At 37.6% G+C, this 24,999-nt stretch overlaps 1 protein-coding gene and 1 non-coding gene across 4 annotated transcripts in view; one reads left to right on the top strand and one right to left on the bottom strand.

Annotated features, from left to right (window-relative positions):
• The window catches only part of ATL1 (atlastin GTPase 1), a 71,450-nt gene extending 46,724 nt beyond the window's left edge, over positions 1 to 24,726 (bottom strand). For all 3 annotated transcript variants that reach the window (XM_060619815.2, XM_060619816.2, XM_060619817.2), the window contains exon 1: positions 24,542 to 24,726. In XM_060619815.2, coding sequence (XP_060475798.2) covers positions 24,542 to 24,575 — 34 coding nt within the window. In that variant the 5' untranslated portion in view covers positions 24,576 to 24,726. The remainder of the gene's footprint in view (positions 1 to 24,541) is intronic.
• On the top strand, positions 6,715 to 6,858 carry LOC132670541 (small nucleolar RNA SNORA62/SNORA6 family). The gene has a single exon (XR_009606772.3). It is a non-coding gene; the product is annotated as a small nucleolar RNA SNORA62/SNORA6 family (small nucleolar RNA).
• Positions 24,727 to 24,999: the final 273 nt, after the last annotated feature.

Raw genomic sequence — 24,999 nt, 5'->3', positions numbered from 1 at the left:
CTTTTTCCCCCTCTTCTAGCTTTATATATATAAATAAATAAACATAATATATATATAAATGCTCCTAACTTTAGCAGCTGTAAGCTCTTGTCAAGGAAACCAAAAACATGTGCTATAGCACCACCTTCTGGAAAACAAAAGGAAGACTTCTAATTACCAAATCTATTGAACTGTTAGAATCAAAGCAAATAAAACCTTGCCTAAATGAGAAAGGTATCTGCAACTTCGAATGTGGTAGCAGAGGCACTTTTCATCAAACAACATGAAAAAGTCATATTAATATGGCATTATAAAAAGAAAATGACAATTTTCCAGCAACCAAATCCAAAGACATGGAAGGGAATAGTGTGATCTGACAAAGAATTCAAAATTGCTGTTATGAAGAAATTCAATGAGCTACAAGAAAACTCAGAAAGGCAATACAATGATATCAGAAATAAAATGAATGAACAGAAGGAGTACTTTACCAAAGAGATTGAAATTCTTTTTAAAAACTATTTATTTATTTTGGGGAGAGTATAAGCAGGGGAGGGGTAGAGGGAGTGTGTGGACAGAGGATCCAAAGCAGGCTCTGTGCTGACACACTGACAGCAGCAAGCCCAATGTGGTTCTCGAACTTACAAACTGTGAGATCATGACCTGAGCTGAAGTCGGATGCTCAACCAACTGAGCCACCCAAGTGCCCTGAGACTGAAATCCTTAAAAAAAAAAAAAAAAAAAAAAAAGCAATTCTGGAGCTGGAGAACTCAGTAAATGAAATGAAGAATGTATTAGAATGCATTGGAAATAGAGATCAGATAGAAGAAAGAATGAGTAAGCTAGAAGATAGGAATCTTGAAGTGACTCCGGTGGGGTGCCTGGCTGTCTCAGTTGATGAAGCATGAGACCCTTGATTTTGGGGTTGTGAGTTCAAGTCCATATTGGGTGTAGGGCTTACTTAAAAAAAAAAAAAAGACTCAGGTGGAAGAGGAGAGGAGAGAGAACTAAGATTTTTTAAAAGTGAAAAAATACTATGAGAACCACCAGACCCATTAGAAAAGTCAACCTAAGAAGAATGGGTATATCAGAATGAGAAGAGAGAGAGAAGGGGGCAGAGTTTATTTTAAAAAAATAGCTGAGAACCTTCCAAATCTGGGGAAAGAACTGTATATACAAATCCATGAAGCCAATAGAATAACTTATTACACAAAAAGAACTTCTCTAAGATACATATTAAGATTACCAAAAATCAATGAAAATAAAGAATTTTAAAAGTAGCCAGGGAAGGGGCACCTGGGTGGCTCAGTCAGGTGAGTATCCAACTCTTGATTTTGGCTCACTTCATGATCTCACAGTTCATGAGTTTGAGCCCTACATAGGGCTCTGTACCATCAGTGCATGGCTTGCTTGAGATTCTCTCCTTCTCCCACTCTCTCTGCTCCTTCCTTGCTTATGTATACACTCTCTCTCTCAAAATAAATGAATAAGCTTAAAAAAAAATTTTTTTTAAGTATCCAGGGGAAGACGGTAACTTACAAAGGAATCCCATCAGTCAATCAGCAGATTTCTCAGCAGAAACTCTATAGGCCAGGAGAGAGTGGAATGGCGTATTTAAAATAAAAACTGCCGGCCAAGAAGATTCCAACTGAAAAAATGATCTTTCAGCTATGAAAGAGAAATAAAATTTTTTCTAGACAAGCAAAAGATAAGAGTTCATTCTACCACCACTAGACCTGCCTTGTAAGAAATGTTGAAAGGAATTCTTCAAGCTAAAACAAAAATACAAAAGTACACAAAACTGATTAAGGTAACAGAAATAGGAAACTTTTTTACAATTGTACATTAAACTCTTACAGTATAACAGTTAAATGAAAAGAGCATTAAAAATAACTATAGTTACAACTTGGTAATAAAATCATAGCATATAAGGAAAAATTTTGACATCAAAAATAAAAAAGAGGAAGAGTTAAAGGATGGTACTTTTATAGGCAAATAAAGATAAATTGCTATGACCAAAGACTTTTTAATCTATGAAATGTTTTATGTAAACTTAACTGAGTTTATTTATTTGTGAGTTAGAGCCCCATGTTGGGCTCTGAGCTGGCAGCTCAAAGCTTTCTTTGGATTCTCTCTCTCTCTCTCTTTCTGCCCTCCCCTGCTCATGCTCTCTCAGCCTCTCTTAAAATAAATAAACTTGGGGTGCCTGGGTGGCTCAGTCGGTTGAGCGTCCGACTTCAGCTCAGGTCACGATCTCACGGTTTGTGAGTTCGAGCCCCGCGTCAGGCTCTGGGCTGATAGCTCAGAGACTGGAGCCTGCTTCTGATTCTGTGTCTCCCTCTCTCTCTGCCCCTCCCCCATTCATGCTCTGTCTCTCTCTGTCTCAAAAATAAATAAACTTAAAATAAATAAATAAATAAATAAATAAACTTAAGCACAAAGCAAAACCTAAAGCAGTGATATGAAACATAAAAAAACAAAAAACAAAAAACCAGGAGACTGAGCACAGCACCATGGAAAACCACTAACTTGTAAAGGCAGACAAAAACAAAAGGAAAAATAAACAGTGGAGAGAAAAATAACAAGAAGGCAAAATATAAAATGGCAGTGTAAATCTTTGCATATCTATAATCACCCTAATGTACATGAATTAAACTCACCAACCAGAAGGCATAGAGTAGCTAGATGGATTTAAAAAAACAAAAAACAGGACCCAACTATATGCTGCCTACAGGACACTCTTTTGTCTATAAAGACACATCTAGGCTCAAAAAGAATGGAAGATGCTATTCCAAGCAAATGGAAACAAAAAGAAGGTGGGCATAGCCATACTTACATCAGACAAAATACACTTCAAGTCAAAAAGTGTAACAAGAGACAAAGAAGGTCAGTAATAATGATAAACAGGTCAGCACATCAGAGCATAAATACATATGCTCCCAACAGCCGAGCACCAAAATATATTAAGCAAATAGTAACTGATCTTAAGGGAGAAGTTGATAACAATAAGATCATTTCAGGAGGCTTCAATATTCCACTTTCAGCAATGGATAGATTGTCCAGACAGAAAATCAATAAGCAGATATTGATATGGACCATACTTCAGAACAAACGGACTTGAACATTTCTTCCAACAGCAGCAGAATATGCACTCTTTTCAAATGCACGTGGTAAATTCTCCAAGATAGCTCATATGATAGGCTACAAAATAAATTTTGTGCAGTTTAAGAACACGGAAATCAAGGGGTGCCTGGGTGGCTCAGCCAGGTAAGCATCAGCCTCTTGATTTCAGTTCAGGTAATGACCTCACACTTTCATGAGTTAGAGCCCCATGTTGGGCTCTGAGCTGGCAGCTCAAAGCTTTCTTCAGATTCTCTCTCTCTCTCTCTCTCTCTCTCTGCCCTCCCCCCGCTCATGCTCTCTCAGCCTCTCTTAAAATAAATAAACTTAAAAAAATAAAATAAAAAGAACACTGAAATCATGCTAACTATCTTCTCTGACAATGGTATCAAACTAGAAATCAACAAGAGGAAAATGAGAAGATTGACAAATGTGTGGAAACTAAACAGCACACTTCTTTTCTTTTTAGAAATTTATTTATTTTGAGAAAGACAGAGTGCAAGCAGGGGAGGGGCAGAGAGAGAGGGAAGGACAGAGGATCCAAAGTGGGCTCTGTGCTGACAGCAGAGAGCCGATGCGGGACTTGAACTGCAAAATCATGACCTGAGCCGGGGTTGTATGCTTAACCCACTGAGCCACCAGGTGCCCCTAAACAACACCCTTCTAAACAGAATATTGGATCAAAGAAGAAATCAAAAGGGAAATAAAAAATTATCTCAAAAAAAATGAAAATGAAATAGAACATATCAAATACTCTGGGAGACAGTAAAAGCGTTCTGAGAGGAAAGTTTATAGTTTATATATATAAAAGGTTTCTTATATTAAGAAATCAGAAAGATCTCAAGAAACAACCTAACTTTACACCTTAAGGAACTAGAAAATGAAAAACAAATTAAGCCCAAAGTTAGCAGAAGGAAGGAAATACTACAGATCAGAGCAGAAATAAATAAAATAGAGACCAAAAAAAAAAAAAAAAAAAAAAAAAACCAATAGAAAAAACAATGAAACTAAGAGCTGGTTCTTAAAAAAGCTAAAATGGATAAACCTTTACCTAGACTAAGAAAAACAGAAGAGACTCAAATAAAATTAGAAATTAAGAGGAAACATTACAACTGACACTACAAAAACACACAGAATTAGAAGAGACTACTATGAACAATTTTATTATTTTTAAAAATTTTTTATTACGTTTCTTTATTTTTGAGAGGCAGAGACAGAGCATGAGTGGGGGAGGGGAAGAGACAGATGGAGACACAGAATCCGAAGCAGGCTCCAGGCTCTGAGCTGTCAGCCCAGAGCCCCACACAGGGCTCAAACCCACGAATCGTGAGATCATGACCTGGGCCGAAGTCGGACATTCAACCGACTGAGCCATCCAGGCGCCCCTACTATGAACAATTTTATATCAACAAATTACATAACCTAGAAGAAATGGCATACATTTCTAAAAATGTACAACCTACCAAGACTGAATCAGGAAGAAACAGGAACAAACTGAACAGAGCAATAACAAGTAAAAGGATTGAATCAGTAATCAAAAAACTTCTATCACAGAAAACTCCAGGACCAGATGGCTTCTACCAAACATTTAAAGAATTAACATCAATCCTCTTCAATAATAATGAAATAAATAACCCAATTTAAAAATGGGCAAAAGACGTGAACCAATGCTTCACTAAGGAAAATACATGGACAGAAAATAAGGACATAAATTTTATCATGTGTACATTATACATTCATTTTATTTTTTTAAAAGTTTTATTTATTTTCAAGACAGAGAGAGACAGAGCATGAACGGAGGAGGGGTAGAGAGAGACACACACACAGAATCCCAAGCAGGCTCCAGGCTCTGAGCTGTCAGCACAGAGCCTGACGCGAGGCTCGAACTCACGAGCTGTAAGAACATGACCTGAGCCCAAGTGGGACACCCAACCGACTGAGCCACCCAGGCGCCCTTATAATTTCAGTTTTAATAATAAAAATATCATTGGGGCGCCTGGGTGGCTCGGTTGGTTAAGCGGTCATGATTTCATGGTTTGTGAGTACAAGCCCTGTATCAGGCTTTCTGCTGTCAGCACAGAGCCTACTCCAGATCCTCTGTCCACCTCTCTCTGTGCTTCTACCCGGCTTGCACTTACTCTCTCTGTAAAATAAATAAACGTTTAAAAATAATAATAAAAATATCATTTATATACCAGTATAAAACCTGACAGATCTAGTAATAAATCTAACTGATGTGCTGATAAATATTTAACAACCATCCCTTAGCAGTAGGTAGGTATGGGGAAATCCTGATTTGTAGTGTTTGCCAGTTTCTGTGATATAAATACTACCACCATGGCTCATTTCTATCTACCAGTGAGACTCACTGAATGTGGAACCGGGAAGATATGCACCTGATCAGCTCTCAGGAGCTAGTATGAGCTGTTCCAATGTATCACTGAATTGCAATGGAAGATATTTAAGACCTCTACAGAAAAATAGAAAACATTATTGAAAGAGGTATATACATGTCCTCAGATTAGAAGACTGTATTATAGGGGCGCCTGGGTGGCTCAGTCGGTTAAGCGTCCGACTTCGGCTCAGGTCATGATCTCACAGTTTGTGAGTTTGAGCCCCGCATCGGGCTCTGTGCTGACAGCTCAGAGCCTGGAGCCTGCTTCGGATTCTGTGTCTCCCTCTCTCTCTCTCTCTGCTCCTCCCCTGCTCATGCTCTGTCTCTCTCTCTCTCCTTCAAAAGTAAATAAAAACATTTAAAAAATTTTTTTAAAAAAAGACTGTATTATAAATGTGTCCATGTTCCCCAGTGATCTACAGTTTGGTTACAATACCAACAAATTCTCAGTAATCTTTCTTCTACAAATTAGCAAGTTTCTTTCTTGTATAAAGCCTTCTTATATAGATTAACAAGCTCAAATGGAAAGGCAAAGAGTGGAAAATAAGAAACACAATCTTGAAGAAGAATTTGGGGGATTTACACTAACAGACACCAACAGATTTTTAAAATCTACAGTAGTGAAAACAGAGTGCAACTGTCACAAGGATAGACAAGTAGACAAATAGAAAAGACTAGAGATTTCAGAAACAAATCCACACATATACTATCATCTGACGCAACAAAGGTGCCACTGCAATAAGTGAAGAAAGGATAATCTTTTCCAAAAACAATGCTAAGTCAGTGGATATTCCTACGGAGGAAAAAATGAACCCTCACCCCTTGTTCTCACTATGAATAAAAATCAGTCCCAAACAAATCTTAGACCTAAATGTGAAATAAGAAATGTGGACAAAGGATACAAATAAGAAGTTGAGAAAAACCACAGTATCAAATGGTTCCACACATATGAAAACATATTCATTTAATTAAAATTAAATTTTAATTTATTTCAATTGATTAATACTACTTTAAGTTAAAATCAAAATTTTATTTAAAAGATAGATCAATACTTTTTACATATATCTGATTCACAAACATAAGAAGTATGATAAATCTTTTCATTGGTTGGGATGTAAATTTGTATCCTCATGCATTGCAGGTGGGAATTAAAATATATATAACATCTTTAGACAACAATTTGGCAAATAATTATCAAAAATACAATGAACATACTCCTTGACCCAGCAATACTATTTAAAAGAATTCATCCTGATGAACTCACAAGTGTAGGTAGTGTGCTATAGGAAGGACAAGTCTATCACTAACACCACGAGGGTCCCTTCTGGCCCAATGAGTGGAGTTTGACAGTAATTTTTGCTACAAGTCAAAAAATAAGTAAATAAGTAAAATTAAAATAATAAATTAATTCATCCTGCAGATATACTCATACACAAGCAAAATACTAGAAGCAATGTAAATGCCCACCAGCAAGAGACTGAATAATAAACTATGGTTTATCCACCTGTGAACCTAAGGTAGTTGTAAAGAATAAGGGAGCTCATTTGAAACAGTTACAAATATATAATGTGAAAAATAACTCAAGGTACAAAACAATGTGTATAGTGTGTAAGAAGAATGTGTTGGCATGCTGAAGGAACAGAAGGAGTACGGTATGGATGGAGCAGGCTGAGAAGGTGGTAAGGGGTGACATCAACAGACTGAGATAAGCACGGATCTGCAACAAAGTAAATATTGGGGATGAGAGAAAAAGACTTCAGTAGATGTTTGTATATGATTATCCTTTTCTACTCTACCTTTGTGTACTAGGAGTGAATGAGATAGATAACTCTGAACTTTTGGTTTATATGCTTAAGCCCTTTGAAGAGCTACATACGGACTTAATGAAGAAAAGGGAAATTATATATTAAGTGTGATGTAAGTATACTGTAAAATAAAACGAATATCTGAATCATGACTATAAAATAATGAAGTGGTTTATGGGAAGAAGTCTCATTATAATGTAGGCAAAACAGGGACGCCCTGCATGGCTCTGTCGGTTAAGTGACTGACTCGTGATTTCGGCTCAGATCATGATCTCACAGTTTGTGAAGTGAAGCTCTATGCTGATAGTGTGAAGCCTGCTTAGGATTCTCTTTCTCCCTCTCTCTGCCACTCCCCCTCTTCAAAATAAATAAAGAAACATTTTAAAAAATCCAATGTAGGCAAAACACCATATTAAAAATTCCTTTTTGGTAAGAAAACTTCTAAAAACAGAAATAATTTTTATTAAGTAGAATGAATAATAAAATAGAATGCATCTGTGGAATATTTATAAATACATAGTCATTAGTTTGCATCTCATCTAAAGTTAAGAAAGGCTTCCTATCTGAAACTATCATAACCATCAATCTATACATATATTTACGCTAATAAATATTGACATATAAAATACGTATTTAGATAAGCTACAACCCAGATATCTATCAACTGATAAACAGATAAACAAAATATGGTATATCCATTCAATGAAATACTATTCAGCAATAAAAAGAAATGCAGAACCAACATATGCTACAACATGGATAAACTTTGAAAACACAATGTTAAATAAGGGGTCACAAAGTGCCACATACTGTATGATCCCATTTATATAAAATGCCAGGAATAGGTAAATTTATAGAGACAGAAAGTAGATGAGTGGTTGCCTAGGACTGGAGAGCAGGAGGGGATTAGGAGGTGATGCAAGTTTTCTTTTGGGGCTAATGAAATGGTCTAAAACTGAGTGATGAATGCACAACTCTGAATAAACTAAAAGCCTCTGAATTGTACACTTTAAATGAGTGAATTGTATAGTATATAATTATAGCTCAATAAAACTGTTAAACTAGAAAAACTTCAGTTCCTATTAAAAAGGTCAAAATTGAAATCACAGCCTAAAAATTTCTGGAGAATGGAAACTGTCTTACTCATGTTTGTACTTCTTGAAAAAAAAAAACAAAAACTTTTAAATGGAAGCTCACACAGTAGGTACCCAATACATATTTACATTAATATAAAGTAGTTCTGAAAAAGTATTGAGATGCACAGTACTATTAAGAATAAATGTTATGTGCTTGACTCATTGTTCATAACTACATTTCAACCAAGCAATCAAGATTATCTTTGTTATAAAGAACCTAAAAATCCTTTAGAATGCATGCCAAGTTTCTTTAGCACCAGATTTTTACCCTCTTAAATATGTTTTGCTAAACTAAATTTGTTTCAATTCCCTGAACACTATGCAAATTTTTAAAAGGGAAAGAGGCAGACAACAGGATAGAAGAAAACCAGATGGGAATTAACATTTTACTATGGATGATAACAAATGTATGGCTCACAAGGGGAAAACTAAAAAATATATATACTGTTTCATCTTCTCATATAGTAGATTTTATGTTCAATAAAGATTTCTAGGACTTTTCCATTCTACGTGATATTCTAAATCACTGGAAGCTCGCCACCCAGCTATAAATTTATATATGTTGAAAGGGAATCTTCAAAAATTTTAAATATGGAAAATAATCATTTTAATATATTGGAGATGTTGGGATTGTGTATTTCTAATTTTCTTGACTATAAACTTTGAAAAAAATCTATACTTCATCTTTCCAGCAAAAATTAAACCCCACAAGATGATGAACTATGAGGACATTGGAGCCTTTACAGAGAAAAGACATAGCACCTAGGAAACGGTTTCTTAGCAACTGAAATTAAAAGGAAATATATTTTCTTACACTGTAAAATCTCTTTTGAACAAATAAACTTGAAAAGTGACTGAAAACATTTGTCTGAATGACCCAGAATGATTTCCAAAATCACAACAAAGGGAGTTCATATAGAAAGGGACAAAATGGGTTAAGGAAACAAAAACAAAACATAACTCACAAAAATGAATCTCTTAAAAATGTTTAAGCAAGAGCAGAGCTATGAACTACAATGAGATGATTACACATAGATCTCAGAACACTACCATGCTGACTCTCAGACTGTTCTGCTAGCAATACCCTTAAGGAAGAGGATTTCAAGGAATAATGCAGGTCCTACAACTTCAGAATCTTAGAAGAAATAAGTAAATCACTTAACAGTCTGTTTATTTATTTTAAATACAAAAGCATTCCATAAACTATTCAACGGATGCCTCTAGAAGAATGCCATCATGATTCAGGCACTGTGTGTATGTGTGTGTGTCATATATATTCACACACACGTGAGAAGACTTAAATAGAAAGGTAAGTAACAGATAAAAAGAAGAAATACTGGGGTGCCAGGGTGGCTGCGTCAGTTGAGTGTCCGACTTCAGCTCAGGTCACAATTTCATGGTGTGTGAGTTCCAGCCCAGCATCACGTTCTCTGCTGTCAGCGCAGAGCCAGCTTCAGATACTCTGTCCCTCTCTGTGTCTGCCCCTCCCCACCCCTGCGTGCACTCGCCCTCTCTCTCTCTCTCAAAAATGAATAAACATTTAAGAAGAAATACTAATGGGTAAGAGACATAGAGGGAAAAGTTCAGTCTTACTAGTAACTGAATAAATGCTAATTTTTTAAAAATATTTATTTATTTATTTATTTATTTATTTATTTATTTATTTTGAGAGAAAGAGAGCACATGTGCATGAGCAGCGGAGGGGCAGAGAGAGAGAAGCCCAAGCAGGTTCAACCCTCAGCTTGGAGCCTGATGTAGGACTCGATCCCATGACCACGAAATCATGACCTGAACCGAAATCAAGAGTCATATGCTTAACCAACTGAGCTACCCAGGTGCCCCGATAAAATACTAACTAAAGGAGATAAAGTTTTTGGCTATCATAACTTACAATGGTTAAAAAAATATAAACAGTTGACCCTTGAACAATATTAGGGGTGCCAACCCCCCACATGCTCAAAAATCCACATATAACTTTTGACTGTCCCAAAATTTAACTACTAATAGCCTACTGTTGGCCAGAAGCCTTACCAATAATAAGTCAATTAACACACATTTTCTATCCCATAGCTATTATATACTGTAATATTACAGTAAAGGTAGAGAAAAGATGATGTAATTAATAAAATCAGAAGGAAGAGAAAATACATTTATATACTGTTATCAAAAAAACCTCTGCATCTAAGTGTTACTAGCACAGTTAAAACCCATGTTGTTCAAGGGTCAACTGTACACATAGAGTTGGAAACATTCAAAAACATTAAAAAATGTACATACCCTTTAATAAAACAATTCCATTTCCAGGAATTTATCCTAAGGAAATTATCGAGACTGTGCATATGTATTTGTCTACATAAAGGTTCATTATAGCATTATTTATAGAATGACAAATTGGAAACAATCTAAATGCCTAACTGTAGGATAACAGAAATAAATTATGTCATGGCTATGCTATGCAAAATATGGACCCATCTTAAATCATGTGATTGAAAAATACCTAATCATAAGAAAATATGTTCACCTATTTTAAGAAAAAAAGCAAATGGGAAGTATCATTTCCATTAAGGCAAACAAACAAATACACCTGCATGTATAGTCACTGAAAAAAGTCAATTTTAGAAGTATTTGGTTTCTCAGCAATTGTCTGGGCCTTTAATCATCTTTGAGTCAGCTATTCGGAAAATTTTGGTTACCCTTTCTGCTGAATATCAACTGTGTCATGTTCAGGACTATCTCCACCGTTCTAATTTGCAGAGACTATAAGTGTGGGAAGTAAAATACTACAGTTCTTATAATCGCATCTTAGATTTCTGATTTAGATTTTGCCCATGAAAGGCACTCATGACCTGGAAGAGACAGCAAAGAAGAAACTTACACTGTCTTCTAGTAGAACGGATAGATATGAGAGCACACAGAACCCATGAGGCTTGTAGCACATGGCCAAAGGTATGGCACTGTTCTAATTCACAGACAGTAGCTAACATTTTGGGCAGATGGTCAGGTATTTCAAAGAAGTATGTGTCTGGATCTTTGGAATGGGCATGGAATATAAGTATAGTCAGTTCCATGTGAATGCTCACCAGACGGCATTCACTGCAGAGAAGGTACTCAAAAATCAGATGGACAAGACGATTTGTTTTGTGTGATCTAGTCAGCCTCCTACTCCAGCCAATTCTGCTCAGTATGCTCACAAACTAAATCAGCAAAAGAAACATGAAGCATCTATATTAATATCAAACAAAATGGACTTTGGGGCAAAAAGCATTCCTTAAGATAAAGAGGATCACTAGATAGGAATAAAAGGCTCAATTCTTCAGGAAAATGTAAGAAGTCCATATTCATGTGCACCTAACAACACAGCTCAAAAGTCAATAAAAGCTTGACAGACCAAGGGGAAATTGACAAATCCACTATCATCTTTTAAAATTTCTATCAGATTTATTTATTTATTTATTTATTTTAACGTTTATTTATTTTTGAGACAGAGACAGAGCATGAGCAGGGGAGGGGCAGAGAGAGAGGGAGACACAGAATCTGAAACAGGCTCCAGGCTCTGAGCTGTCAGCACAGAGCCTGACGCGGGGCTCGAACTCACGGACCGTGAGATCATGACCTGAGCCGAAGTCGGATGCTCAACCGACCGAGCCACCCAGGCGCCCCTCTATCAGATTTTTAAAGTATCTATCAGACATCAGTATCTGATAGATCAAACAGTCCAGAAATCAGAGTATGGAAAACATGAATATACATTTAATAAGCTTAAACTATATAGAATTATTGAATCACTACAATGTACATCCAAAACTAATATAACACTATATTTTAGCTCTACTGAAATTCAAAAATTTTTAAAGTGATTTGACAGCAAATGCAACCTTTAAATACTTTATTTATATTAACTTATTTGTCTTTAAAATAAACCCATTCATTCACTCTTCTTTAAAAAAAAATAAGCTTGAGCTAGCAAACATATATAAGCACAGTCCATCAAAAATTAGAAAACATAAAATGCTTTCCAGGATTTTGTGGAAATCTATAAAAATTAAACATGTACTAGGACGACAAAGTAAGTTTCGACAAAGTTCACAGCATGAGTATAAACATGAACAGCTCAATACTGTAGCAACTAACCACATGAGGCTGTTTAAACTGACTACAATTAAATAAAAGTAAATTTTTGGTCTTCATTCTCACTAGCCATACTTCAACCCTTCAAAAGATATACATGGCTAGTGACTACCATATTGGACAGTACAGACACAGAACATTTTTATGACCACTGAAAGTGGTACTGCTATATAATATTAACTAGAGTAAAATTAAGTATCACATAAGTAACAAAATTTAGAAAAATCCATTCTTTCTTTCTTTTTTTTAAAGATTTTATTTTTAAGTAATCTCTACATGCAACATAGGGTTTGAACCCATGATCCTGAGATCAAGAGTTGCGTGCTCTACTGAGTGAGCCAGCCAGATGCCCTAAAAATCCATACCAAATTTGTACCATGGTACAAATCATTGTAGACATTTAAAATACTTGAAACTAAATGAAAATTAATCTACTGCATATCAACATATATAGGATACAAGAAGACAAGCTGAAAATCAGTGAGCTCAGTATCCAACTTTTTAAGTTAAAAAGAGAATATAGAATAAAATCAAAGAAAGTAAAAAAATAAAATAATAGAGATACATGGAAATTAAGTAAATATAAAGAAAAAAGGAGAGATTAAACAATAAAAGATATAATAAGGAAAACACAACATTAAGCAGAGAAAATAACAGATAATTAAGAACAACCTTATGCTAAGCTGATGTATGGACAGATTCCAAGAAAAATACAAATTACTAAAACTGAATCAAGAAGAAATAAAAAGCTTTAATTGTTCCAAAACCCATACTGAAGCTAAATCAATAGTTCAAAATCTTGGGGCACCTGGGTGGTGCAGTCAGTTAAACATCTGACTCTTGGTTTCGGCTCAGGTCACCATCTCATGGTTTTGTGAGTTCGAGTCCCATGTTGGGCTCTGCATGGACAGTGTGGAGCCTGCTTGGGATTCTCTGTCTCCCTCTCTCTGTCCCTTCCCCACTCACGTGGTCTCTGTCTCTCTATAAAAATAAATAAATAAACTTAAAAAAAAATAGTTCAAAATCTTACTATAAAGTAAACAGCAGTTTTAATAAACTAGTTTTCCCAAACTGGATCAATCTAATTTTATATAAACTCTTCTAGAGAATAGGAAAAAAAAGAAAGAAAGAAAGAATCATCTTCCACTCATTTCATAAAGTTAATATAGACTTGATATATTGAAATTCAGACGAAGTAAGTATGAAAAGGGAATATTGATTATAAGCATGCTTGAAAATATTTTTTAAAAATTAGAAAATCTAGCAACATATTTAAAAAGGTAATACAGTATGTCTTGGCTTATTCTAGGAAGGCAGGATCACTTCAACACAAAAGATACCTTAATGTAATTAAACACAGGAACAAATTAAAGAATAAGAACCATATGATTATTTCAATAAATACAGAAAATGAATTATAATTCCATATAATTAAATGAATTATAATTCCATATAATTAAAAAAAACTTTTATTTAGGAAAAAAGGAGAATGTTCTAAGATAAGAAAAAGACTTAAAAGATAAAGACTAAAAAGGAATGAATAAAGCTGTCAATATTGTAGGTGGTATGCTTCATTACATAGAAAATTCTACAGAATCAAAGACAGGTCATTAAAATTAATAAGGAGCACCTGGCTGGCTTTTTGGTTAAACATCTGACTCTTGATTTGGGCTCAGGGCATGATCTCATGGTCATAGGATAGAGCCCCATGTTGGGCTCTGTGCTGGGCATGGAGCCTACTTGGGATTCTCTCTCTTTCTCTCTCTGCCCCTTCCCAACTCTCACACATGCACTCTTTCTCTCTGTCCCTTTCTCTCTCTCTCTCTCTCTCTCTCTCTCACACACACACACACACACGCACACACACACAAATATTAATAAGAGAGTTTTGCAAGGTTGCTAGATATAAGATAAATATGTAAAACTCAATTGCATTTTTATTAATAGCTAGTAAAAAATATAACAAGGAAAAATCATAGCAACTAAAAAATACAAGGAAAATAATAAATCTAACAAATAAAAGCCATCCCTTCAAGGAGAGCTTTTAAACTATTGAAAGACATAAACAAAATCTAAATAAATGAAGGAATATACTATGTACATGAATAGAAATATTCAGTACAGTAAAAATTCTATCAAATTAATCTACAAACAGGATACAATTTTAATTTAAAAAATCCCAACTGGGCTTTCCAAAGAACTTGAAAACCTGATTCTAAAATTTTATACAAAAGCAAAAGCCAAGAATAAAGAATAGTTCAAAACACCAATAAATAAGAACACAATGAGACAATCTGTTCTACCATATATGAAGACACTATGAAACCACAGCAATTAAAACTGTTATTGACACAAGGATAGACAAAGAGCACTGGAGCACAATAAAAAGTGCAGAAACAGACTCACACATATTCAGGAGTAATATCTGACAATACAGTTTGGAGATCAATGGGAAAAAAGTGTATTATTCACTAATGAGTCTGGGACATTTGGTTGTCCATATGGAAAAAAAAGTCCAAAAGATTTCTACATCATACTAGCCATAAAAATAAAATCCAAATAGTTCTAGAGCTTAAAATGAAGTTGGGAAGTCTGCAGAGTAGGAAGCACCAGGAATCTGTCTCCCTACCATGACAACAATTACACTGACAGAATCTACCTGATAGAACTATTGGAACTCTGGAAGGCTTACAACTTCTGGGGGGAGGCATGAACGGTAGATTGTGGTTAATTTTAGTCAATTTCAACTCTTAACTCAGCAGCGGCTACTGATCCTCCTCCCCTCAGCCCTATGGCAGGCAGTTAATGCGCATTACACACAGCTTACAGAAGTCAGGGTAGTCAGTAAGGACCCTGTCCTCCAAAATTTGGGGATTTGTGTTCCAATTGCTGATTGCTGCTTCTTATCACAAAGGTACAGACACAGAGCTGTATTCTCCCCCATTGCTGACTGCCACTTCCTTCTCGGTGAAGTGACTTCCAGGAGATTTAATGGGCCAGTACCTTTTTGGCGGGGGTGGGGGTGGGGTGGGGGGGTGGGAAGGGGGAAAGGGGGAGCGGGAGAGAGGGAGAGGGAAAGACAGAGAGAGAGACAGAGAGAGAGAATCTTAAGCAGGCTCCATGCTTAGTGGAGAGCCTGGCATGGGGCTCGATCCCGTGACCCTGGGATCAAGACCTGAGCCAAAACAAGAGTCAGATGCTCAACCAACTGAGCCACCCAGATGCCCCAAGGGCCAGTCCCTTTTTTCCCTTCTTCAGTTTTCACTTTTTCCTCTTTTGGGAGTCAGACATTAAAGATTAGGATATTCAAAGGTAACTGCATATACAGGGAAAATAAAAAACTCACCACACATGCCCACAGAATGGCAGAGGCTCAAAAAAGACCTGAGAATGTCTTAACTTTATACCTCAGGCTGATTGTCAGCATGAAGACATATATTTCATCCTATAATGATGAAAACAAACAAACAAATCCCAAACACAGGAAACCCTGGGGAAGGAAGAGAATCTGACTTTCCTATTTTTTTTTCATAGTGCTTGCTATTTATTGAAAAGAATGTAAATGTTTTTTCCAGGTGGTACTGAGGAGATGGGCGGAGTGCTTGTTTTTGTTTGTTTATTTTGTTTTTAGCATTTTTATTCACATGCACACATCTGTGGGAATGCTGCAGTTTTGAAAGAAAAAGGCCAGTTGTGCAAAACTGATGCATAGGAGAAAAGAAATGTCAACAATTTAGCTCCCAGGCACACTAGGCCCCTACAGCAATCTGGTGGGGCAGGGGAGGATTCTGGGAGTAGATAGGGAACTAACCAAGTTGAAAGTAACTTTCTTATTTCTTATCACATTATTGGATTCAAATGTCCAGTCTTACAAATCACAAGGCATACAAAGAAACAGGAAGATATGACCCATTCAAAAGAAAAAAAAAATAAATGGAAACCGTCCCAGAGAAAGACCAGATGGTGAACCTATTAAACAAACATCTTATTAAAATGACTGTCTTAAAGATGCTCAAAAAAACTAAATGAAAATGCAGAAAGTCAAGAAAACACTGAACAGAAATGGAAATATCAATAAAGAAATAGACATAAAAGAAGGCAAAAAGAAATTCTAGAGCTGAAAAGTACAATAACTGAACTGAAGAACTCAAAAGAACAATTCATAGGGATATTTGAGCACGCAAAGGAAATGATGAGCCGCTGGAGACAGGGAAATTGAAATTATCAGGGTTGCAGAAAAGACGGAAAAAGGATTGAAGAAAAATGAACAGAGCCTAAGGGAAACACAGGACACCATCAAGCAGACCAACATACACATTGTAAGAGTACGAAAAGGAGAGGAAAGAGGTACAGAGACTTTTTTGAAGAAACAATGCCCTAAACTTCCCCAAATTGCTAAAGGACATGAATATAAACATTTAAAGGCTCAACTAACTCCAAGCAGGAGACCCACACTGAGACATATTATAACCAAATTGCTGAAAGACAAAGACAAAGATAGAATTCTGAAAGCAGCGAGAGAGAACTGATATTACGTACAAGGAATCCTCAATAAGATTGGCAGCAGATTACTCATGAGAAACTTTGGAGGCCAGAATACACTGGGCTGATATATTCAAAGTGCTTTTCAAAAAATCTGTCAACCAAGAATCCTATGTTTGGCAAAAATGTCCTTCAAAAGTGAGAGAGAAATTAAGACATCTCAAATAAACGAAAGCTGAGAAAATTTGTTACCACCAGACTTGCCCTGCAAGAAATGTGAAAGGGACTCCCACGGGTTGAAATGAAAGCACACTGGACAGTAACTCAAAACCATCTGAAGAAATAAAATTCTCAGTAAAGGTAAATACTTGGGCAATTATAAAAGCTAGTATTATTAAAACAACATTCCGTAATGTTGTTTCTTTGTTTTCTACATGATCTAAGGTACCAATATATTAAAAAAATACAATTACTAACCTAAAAATTAGTATTATGACTTTTGTTTATAATTTCACATTTTGTTTTCTACATAATTTAAGGCACTAATACATTTTTTAATTGAAGTATAGTTGATACACGTTACAATAGTTTCAGGTGTACAATACAGTGATTCCACAAGTTTATACATTATGCTATGTTCACAAGTGTAGCTTCCATCAGTCACTATATAACCCTATTACAATACCATTGACTATATTCCCTGTGCTGTACCTTTATCCCCATGGCTTATTTATTCCATAACTGGAAACCTGTATCTCCTACTCCCCTTCACCCATTTTGCTCATTCTCCCCACACCGCCCTTTTATCTGGCAAGCATCAGTTTGTTCTCTGTAGTTATGACTCTGTTTCAGCTTTTTGTTTTGTTTTTTTTTGGATTCCACATAAAAGTGAAACCATATGATATATGTTTTTCAGTCTGACTTATTTCATTTAGCGTAATACCTTCTAGGTCCACTCATATTGTCACAAATGGCAAGAGCACATCTTTCTTATGGATAATAATATTTCTGTGTGCGTGTGTGTGTGTGTGTGTGTGTGTGTGTGTGTGTGTTTGAAATATACATACAGAATATGCATATTTTGAATTAAGTTTTCATTTTCTTTGGGTAAATACCCAGTAGTGGAATTACTGGATCATGTTCTATTTCTATTTTTAATTTTTTGAGGAACCTCCATACTGTATTCTACAGTGGCTGCACCATTTTACATTCCCACCAACTGTGAGGATTCCTTTTTCTGCACATTTTGGCCAACACTTATTATCTCTTGTCTTCTTTATTCTAGCCATTCTGACAAGTGTAAGGTTACATCTCATTGTGGTTTTGATTTGCATTTCCTAATGATTAATGATGTTGAGCATCTTTCCATGTGATTGTTGGCCATCTGTATGTCTTCTTTGGAGACTAATGCATTTTTAAAAATAACGATTAGTTTATGTTTTGTACACATGATGTATAAAGATGTAATTGTGTGATGTCAGGAACTAAAAGGGGTGCATATAGAGCTAAAAAGGAGCAGAGTTTTTATAGGTTATTGAAATTTAACTGATATAATTTCAAATTAGAGTATAGTAACTTTAGGATATTAAATGTAATCCTCATGGTAACCACAAAGAAAATAGTTCTAGAATGTCTTAGTTCAGGCTGCTATAACAAAACACCACAGACTGGGTAGTTGATAACGAAATTTAGTTCTTAGTTCCGGAGGCTAGAGGACCAAGATTAGGGTGCCAGCATGGTCAGGTGAGGACCTTCTTCCAAGTCGAAGAGTCCGCATTGAATCCTGGCACGGTGGGAGGGGCTAGGGAACCCTGTGGGGCTTTTTTAAAGAGAGGGCTGTTCATCCCATTCATCTTATTCAGAGCGTTTCACTCTCATGACCTAAGCATCTTCCAATGCCCCCACTTCCTGTACTATCACATTTGACATGAATTTTGGGGGGATACCAATATTCAAGCCATAGTGTATGCTATACACAAAACATAAATGATAAGGGAATTAAAATGTTACACTACAGGAGCATGTGGATGGCTCAGTCAGTTAAGCATCCGACTCTTGGTTTCTGCTCTGGTCATGATCTCACAGTTCATTAGATCAAGCCCAACACTGGACTCCACACTGATAGCATGGAGCCTGCTTGGGATTCTCTCTCTCTCTCTCTCTCTCTCCCCCCACCCCCTCATTCTCACACAGGTGCACATGTACATGCGCTCTCTCTCTCTCTCTCTCAAAATAAATAAACAAACTTTTAAAAAGTTACACTACAAAAAAATTATGAGAAAATTAGTAAATTTATGTTTATAAAAAACAACTATGTTTTACATATTCTTTTGTACAGATATTTTTCATAAAATTTTATGTAAAAGAGGAAAAGCCTCTAAATTTAAAAACACCCCACCTTTTTTTTATGACCAAAATTTTCTCACAGTAGATCATTTTCCTGATGATCACAGGTTCCATTTAGAGTCTAGTCACTAGTTTAGTAACTAGACTAAAGATAGTGAAGACTACAGAGTTTGAAACAGAGGAAAGATATAACCCAGGAGTCATCAAGACAAGGTGTAAGCAGATACAAAGTATAAAAAATACATATCTTTGGGAAAATGTATTTGAGAAAAGATGTCAGGAAGGCAAATTAGCAAAATGAGATGGGAGAGTCTGTAGGGGAAGTACATGTATGACTCACTAGAAATTTTATTTTGTTTCAGAAGGAATAGATACATACAGAATGAGGCGAGTAAAAAGGCACAAATAGTCTCATTTTAAGAAAAATAGAATACAACCAACTGGAAAAGAAAGAAAAGGAAGTAACTATACTCAAGATCATTTATAATCTTGCCTCAAAAAACAAAAACAGAAACCTAATGCTTTTTCAACAGAGGTTCCCTATACTTACTGCAAATATTATTTTTCTAAAGCATCAGTGTACTGACAGTTTCTGTTACACGGTAGAAAAACCAAATTCCCATGTGAACTCCCAAGTTTTAAGCAACTGTAATTAACAAAAACAAATTTTAAAGAATGCACTTTTGTTTTGCTTCTGGTAGTACTCAAATTCTAAGCTCAACATTGAAAGACTGCTTTCCGAGCTACTGCCTCTGATAGCCATCTGTATCTTTTATTTTCCACACTAATACATTCTTCGCCTTCTTTTCTAGTCCAAAGCGATTAAATTTATACAGCATTGATTTCTTATACCAGCTTAAGCCTAGACGGGCTTGACATGGCACCTTTTTGGCATACTATTTTAGTTCCTGGCCTTCATCAAGTGGACTGGGGAAGCAAACAACCCTGAACTTAAACCTTAGATCTATAATTTATAAATTATGGGACCTCTGGCACATTCCTCATGCTGAGTCTCGGATTCCTTACATATTAAAATGAGAATAATGTCTACCTCTGAAAAATGGACTTTTAAATGCTTACATTTATTGAAACGTCTGGTTTGGTGTAGATTTAGGTATAGGTGTTGGGATTCTCAGTTCTACTCACAGACCTGCTTCTCAGTTGTATCTCTGGATCTGATCCTCAAGTAACATCCCCAATTCTTGGTTACTAGAGCTGCTTTTTTTGCTTTGTAACTTCCATGGTCCTATTAGAACCTAACAGGTCACTGATCACTCGGATAAAAAGATTAGCTGTGATATGGTCCTACAGTGTACTTCTCTCAATTTTAGGTATCCTGTACAAATTTTGCAAATTCTCTCTTGCCCTTTTCTTGGAAATAACTATATTTTCCAATTCGGGGGAGTCTACCTTTGGCCTTGACCTAGTGCTTTCTAACTTGTCTGAAATATATTTAGCCAGATGATAAGGTCAGTTCATTGTCTTAAGAAAAATAATAAAGCTATCATCTGAGTTTTTAAAAGCTGAGTTTTAAAAGCTATCACCTGAGCCTGTTTTCTCTCTACCCTCACACCATGCCCCATTATCTTATAAAACATCCCACAGCATTATGCTATAGAAAATCAATTAGAAGGCAACCCGAGGTTCTAATTTCCTCTAACTTACTAAATATATGATTTTTGCCAAATCATTTAACTTATCTGAGACTCAGTTTTTTTATTTGCAAAAGAGGGATTATGTCTACTCAGAGGCTAAAGAGCAAAGGCAATAACGCAGGTGATGGGCATTAAGGAGGGCACTTGTGATGAGCACTGGGTGCTGTTAAGTGATGAATCACTGAATGCTATTCCTGAAACCAATATTGCACTGCATGCTAACTAAAATTTTAAAAAATAATGATGCAGGTGACTGTGCCTTAAACACTGAAGTTCTATACAATGCAGCAGATATTTTCAAGTCCTAAGAGGCAGTATAGCATGCTGGTGAAGATAAAAAGAATTTGAAGTCAAACCGCCAGAGTTGGAATCCTGGCTTCATCACTTACCTTTAATATGTAAAATGAGGATTACAGTACCTACCTCATATGATATTAGCTCAGTGACATTAGCTATTAATGTTATTTTTAAATGCCTACTCAGTGTTAGGTATTACACTAGGTGCTGGTAATAAAATGAAATCAGGACAGACATGGCTAACATCTTCGCCAAAAAACCTCTATTTCTTACTCCATGTTACTACATTTTTCTAAGTCATTTACATCACACATACTTTATTTCTTGAAGTTTATTTATTATTTATTTTGAAAGAGAGAGACAGAGACAGACAGCATGCGCACACAAATTGGTGGGGGCGAGGGGGAGGAGGCGAAGAGAGAACTCCAAGCAGGCTCCATGCTGTCAATGTGAAGCTGGATGTGGAGCTCAAATTCACAAACTGTGAGATCATGACCTGAGCCAAAACCAAGAGTCGATGCTTAACCAACTAGCCATCCAGGCACCCCACGTCATATATACTTCATAGCAAAGAAAAATCTGAGTACTAAAGCATTTCCATAGAGGATCAAGACTGCACAATTCCAATATTTCTTTTCTGTGAAAATTTCCAGTGACCACACTTTAGTATAATACTGTAGTATTTCTTTTCCTAATTCATCACTTGAGTTGAGAGTCTCTTGATGACTTCTGGGTAAACTGTCCGGGACATGTTCCCATCAAATATAAATTATCCAGTGCTTGTCAATCACCTGAAATGCTAATTAAAAGGCAGATTCCTAGACTTCATATCAGCTATTGATTGAAAAACTCTGGCTAATTTGCAATGACATGGATGGAAATAGTATAATGCTAAGAGAAATAAGTCAATCAGAGAAAAACAAATACCATATGATTTCATTCATATGTGGAATTTAAGAAACAAAACAAATGAGGAAAGGGAAAAAAGAGAGGCAAACCAAGAAACAGACTCTTAACTATAGAGAACAGACTGATGGTTATCAGAGGGAGGTGGGTGGGGGGGCATGGGTTAAACAGGTGATGGGGATGAAGGAGTGCACTTGTTGTAATGAGCACTGGGTGATGTATACAAGTGTTGAATCATTATATTGTACACCTGAAACTAATATAACACTATGTTAACGAGACTTAAAATTAAAACTTTAAAAAAATAAAAAATAATCAAAAAAGAGAAAAACTCTTGCTAGAAGATGTAGAAATATGCATTTCTAACAATTTCCCAATGTGATTTTTATGCAAATCCCATTTGAGAAACACATTTCCAAGAGGAAAAAACCTCCACCATATAAGAAATCTGAAACCAAAGAAAATACTGAAGAATAATGATCCAAAGCTTCACTAAGAAGAACTTTAATGCTCAGAATAAATTTTCACATGCCTGTCTCTTAACATGGTTGAGTCAACAATGCACAGAGATCAGGATCAAAACTGACTTGAACATCCACACCTGAACCATGAGTGTTCAAGAAATTCCTAGTCTAGGGGCACCTGGGTGGCTCAGTCGAGGGACCCACTGTTGATTTAGGCTCAGGTCATAATATCACAGTGAGTTCGAGCCCCACATGGGTCTCTGCACTGGCAGCTCAGAGCCTGCTTGGGATTCTCTCTCACTCCCCCCTTTCTCTGCCCCCCCCCCCCACTCTTTCTCTCTCTCAAAATAAATAAACTTTTAAAAAAAGAAAAAAAAAAAGAAATTCCTACTCTAGGCCAAGGAAAAGTTAGGGGGACCGCGAAAACGCTTACTCATAATCTCCTAAGAAGCAACGAAAACAGTGTTACTCACACTTACTGAGGTTTGGTAATCTCAGAAAATGCAACTGCTTTCTCTTAAATTCATACAACTAGAGCCAGACCTCCCTGCCCTAGCTCCCCACACCTACCACAAACGTTGCCTACTGGGAGTTAAGTTGGCTCTGTGAACAACCAGGCAAGGAGAAATACGGTCTTTTGATAAAAGTAAGCCCCCCCAAAATTTAAATTTATACCTCCTGGTCCGATGGACAGTTATAGAAGAGTTCTCACTGAGACACAGAAGAGATCCAGGAGCTCCAAACTCCTAAAAGATGTGTGTAAACTTTCCAAATAACAAAGCTAATGAACAAAATATTTCTCTACCCACCGAGGAACAGTGGCCTGAGATCTGCTCTGGGTCAGAAAACAAAATGCCCTGAAAGGCTTTGGTTCCTAAGATGGTAGTGAGGTTAGCACTGTGACTGGAAGAAAACCCGAGCCGAGGGGAGAAAAAGACGCCCAATCTGCCCACACTCTCCGTCCTGAACCAAGTCTGGAGCAGCAGAGCGGGGCGGGGCCGCGATTTCTCCTGCATCACTGCGTTCTCTCTTCCCCGCCTGCGTGAGCGCCGCCCACCCACTCGCGGCGTGAACCCACTGGGCCTAGCCTCTCCTTCCCCCTCCCCTCGGCCTGGTGCTGAATCATGAGCCCAATATCTCCAAAAGGTAAAATCAAAGAACAATGCCACACTTAGGGCTGGCCTGAATGGGGTTTCAGATTGGGGTGGAGCAGAGGCTGGAAACCACAACTTTGCTTCCCTTCTTCCCCAATTCCCCTCCGAGCCCCAAATTAAAACAAGTACTGCAGCGGTGGGGGACTCCCAGGCGGGCGCCCCTTCCTCTGGGTTGCTCAGGTCTGCAACGCTCCCGCCGGGCTAGGCGCGCTCTGCCTCATTGTTCCAGCATGCCGCCCGCTCGGGAGCCCGCGCCCTGCCTGGCGGAAGGGCTCAAAGCTCCCGAGGAAGGGGCCGGGGCTTAGGGATCCTCACCCCCTCGCCCCTCTCGGCCGGGTAACAGCCCCTGCCTACTCTCATCGCTTTTCTGCCAAAGGATCGCTAAAGCGGAACCGACGAGTCCCAGGGAGGCGACATGCGGGTGCTGTCCAAATGCTGCGAGGAGGAGGACTGGGGGTGGGGGAGAGACAGGGGGCTCCGGCCTGCGGAAAGCTGCAGCCCTCGCCCCACAGCGCGATTCTGCTTACACGGGTACCACTCGGCCATGGTCTCTCCGGCCCTACAGGGAGCAGCTCGGTTGTGGCCCGTCTCCCAGCCCTTGGCCCTCTCGTCCCCAGAAGCAGAAACCAGAGGGCCAGTCCCGGCGCAGGCTGCAGAAGTCACCATATGTTACTCACCCCAACTGTTCCTGTCCCTGCGGTTCTTGGCCATGGTGGTCCGGGGACTGGTGGCGGTGAGGCGCTGTCACTGTGCTGGCTCTTCTCCCGGGCCGCAGGTTGCTGGCGGTGGGAGGCTCCGTGCCCGCGCTGGGCGCAGTTCGCTCAGACTCTGAGGATGTTGCTGTGGCGCTGGTGGGAAGGAGCTGGGAGGAGAAGGGAGGAGAAAGCGGGTGAACCGAGCTCAGCATCACAAGCCCGAGTTCACACAAATACCAGCGTCACACCCTCCCTACCTCAGCCCACCCCCGGAGCACGAAGACAGGGACAGACGATGTACTGCAACATCTTTCACGGAGAACACACACACACACACACACACACACACACACACACACACACAAATAAACAGTACCCCCCTCACACACACTCTCAAAGAATATAACAGCATTAGCCAGTCACAGAATTACTAATATACT

The sequence above is a fragment of the Panthera onca genome, chromosome B3 (assembly GCF_046562875.1).
Source record: "Panthera onca isolate mPanOnc1 chromosome B3, mPanOnc1 haplotype 2, whole genome shotgun sequence".
In the NCBI taxonomy this organism is placed as follows: domain Eukaryota; kingdom Metazoa; phylum Chordata; class Mammalia; order Carnivora; family Felidae; genus Panthera; species Panthera onca.
Note: the sequence above shows the minus strand (reverse complement) of the source record. Positions and strands in the feature narration are given on the sequence as shown.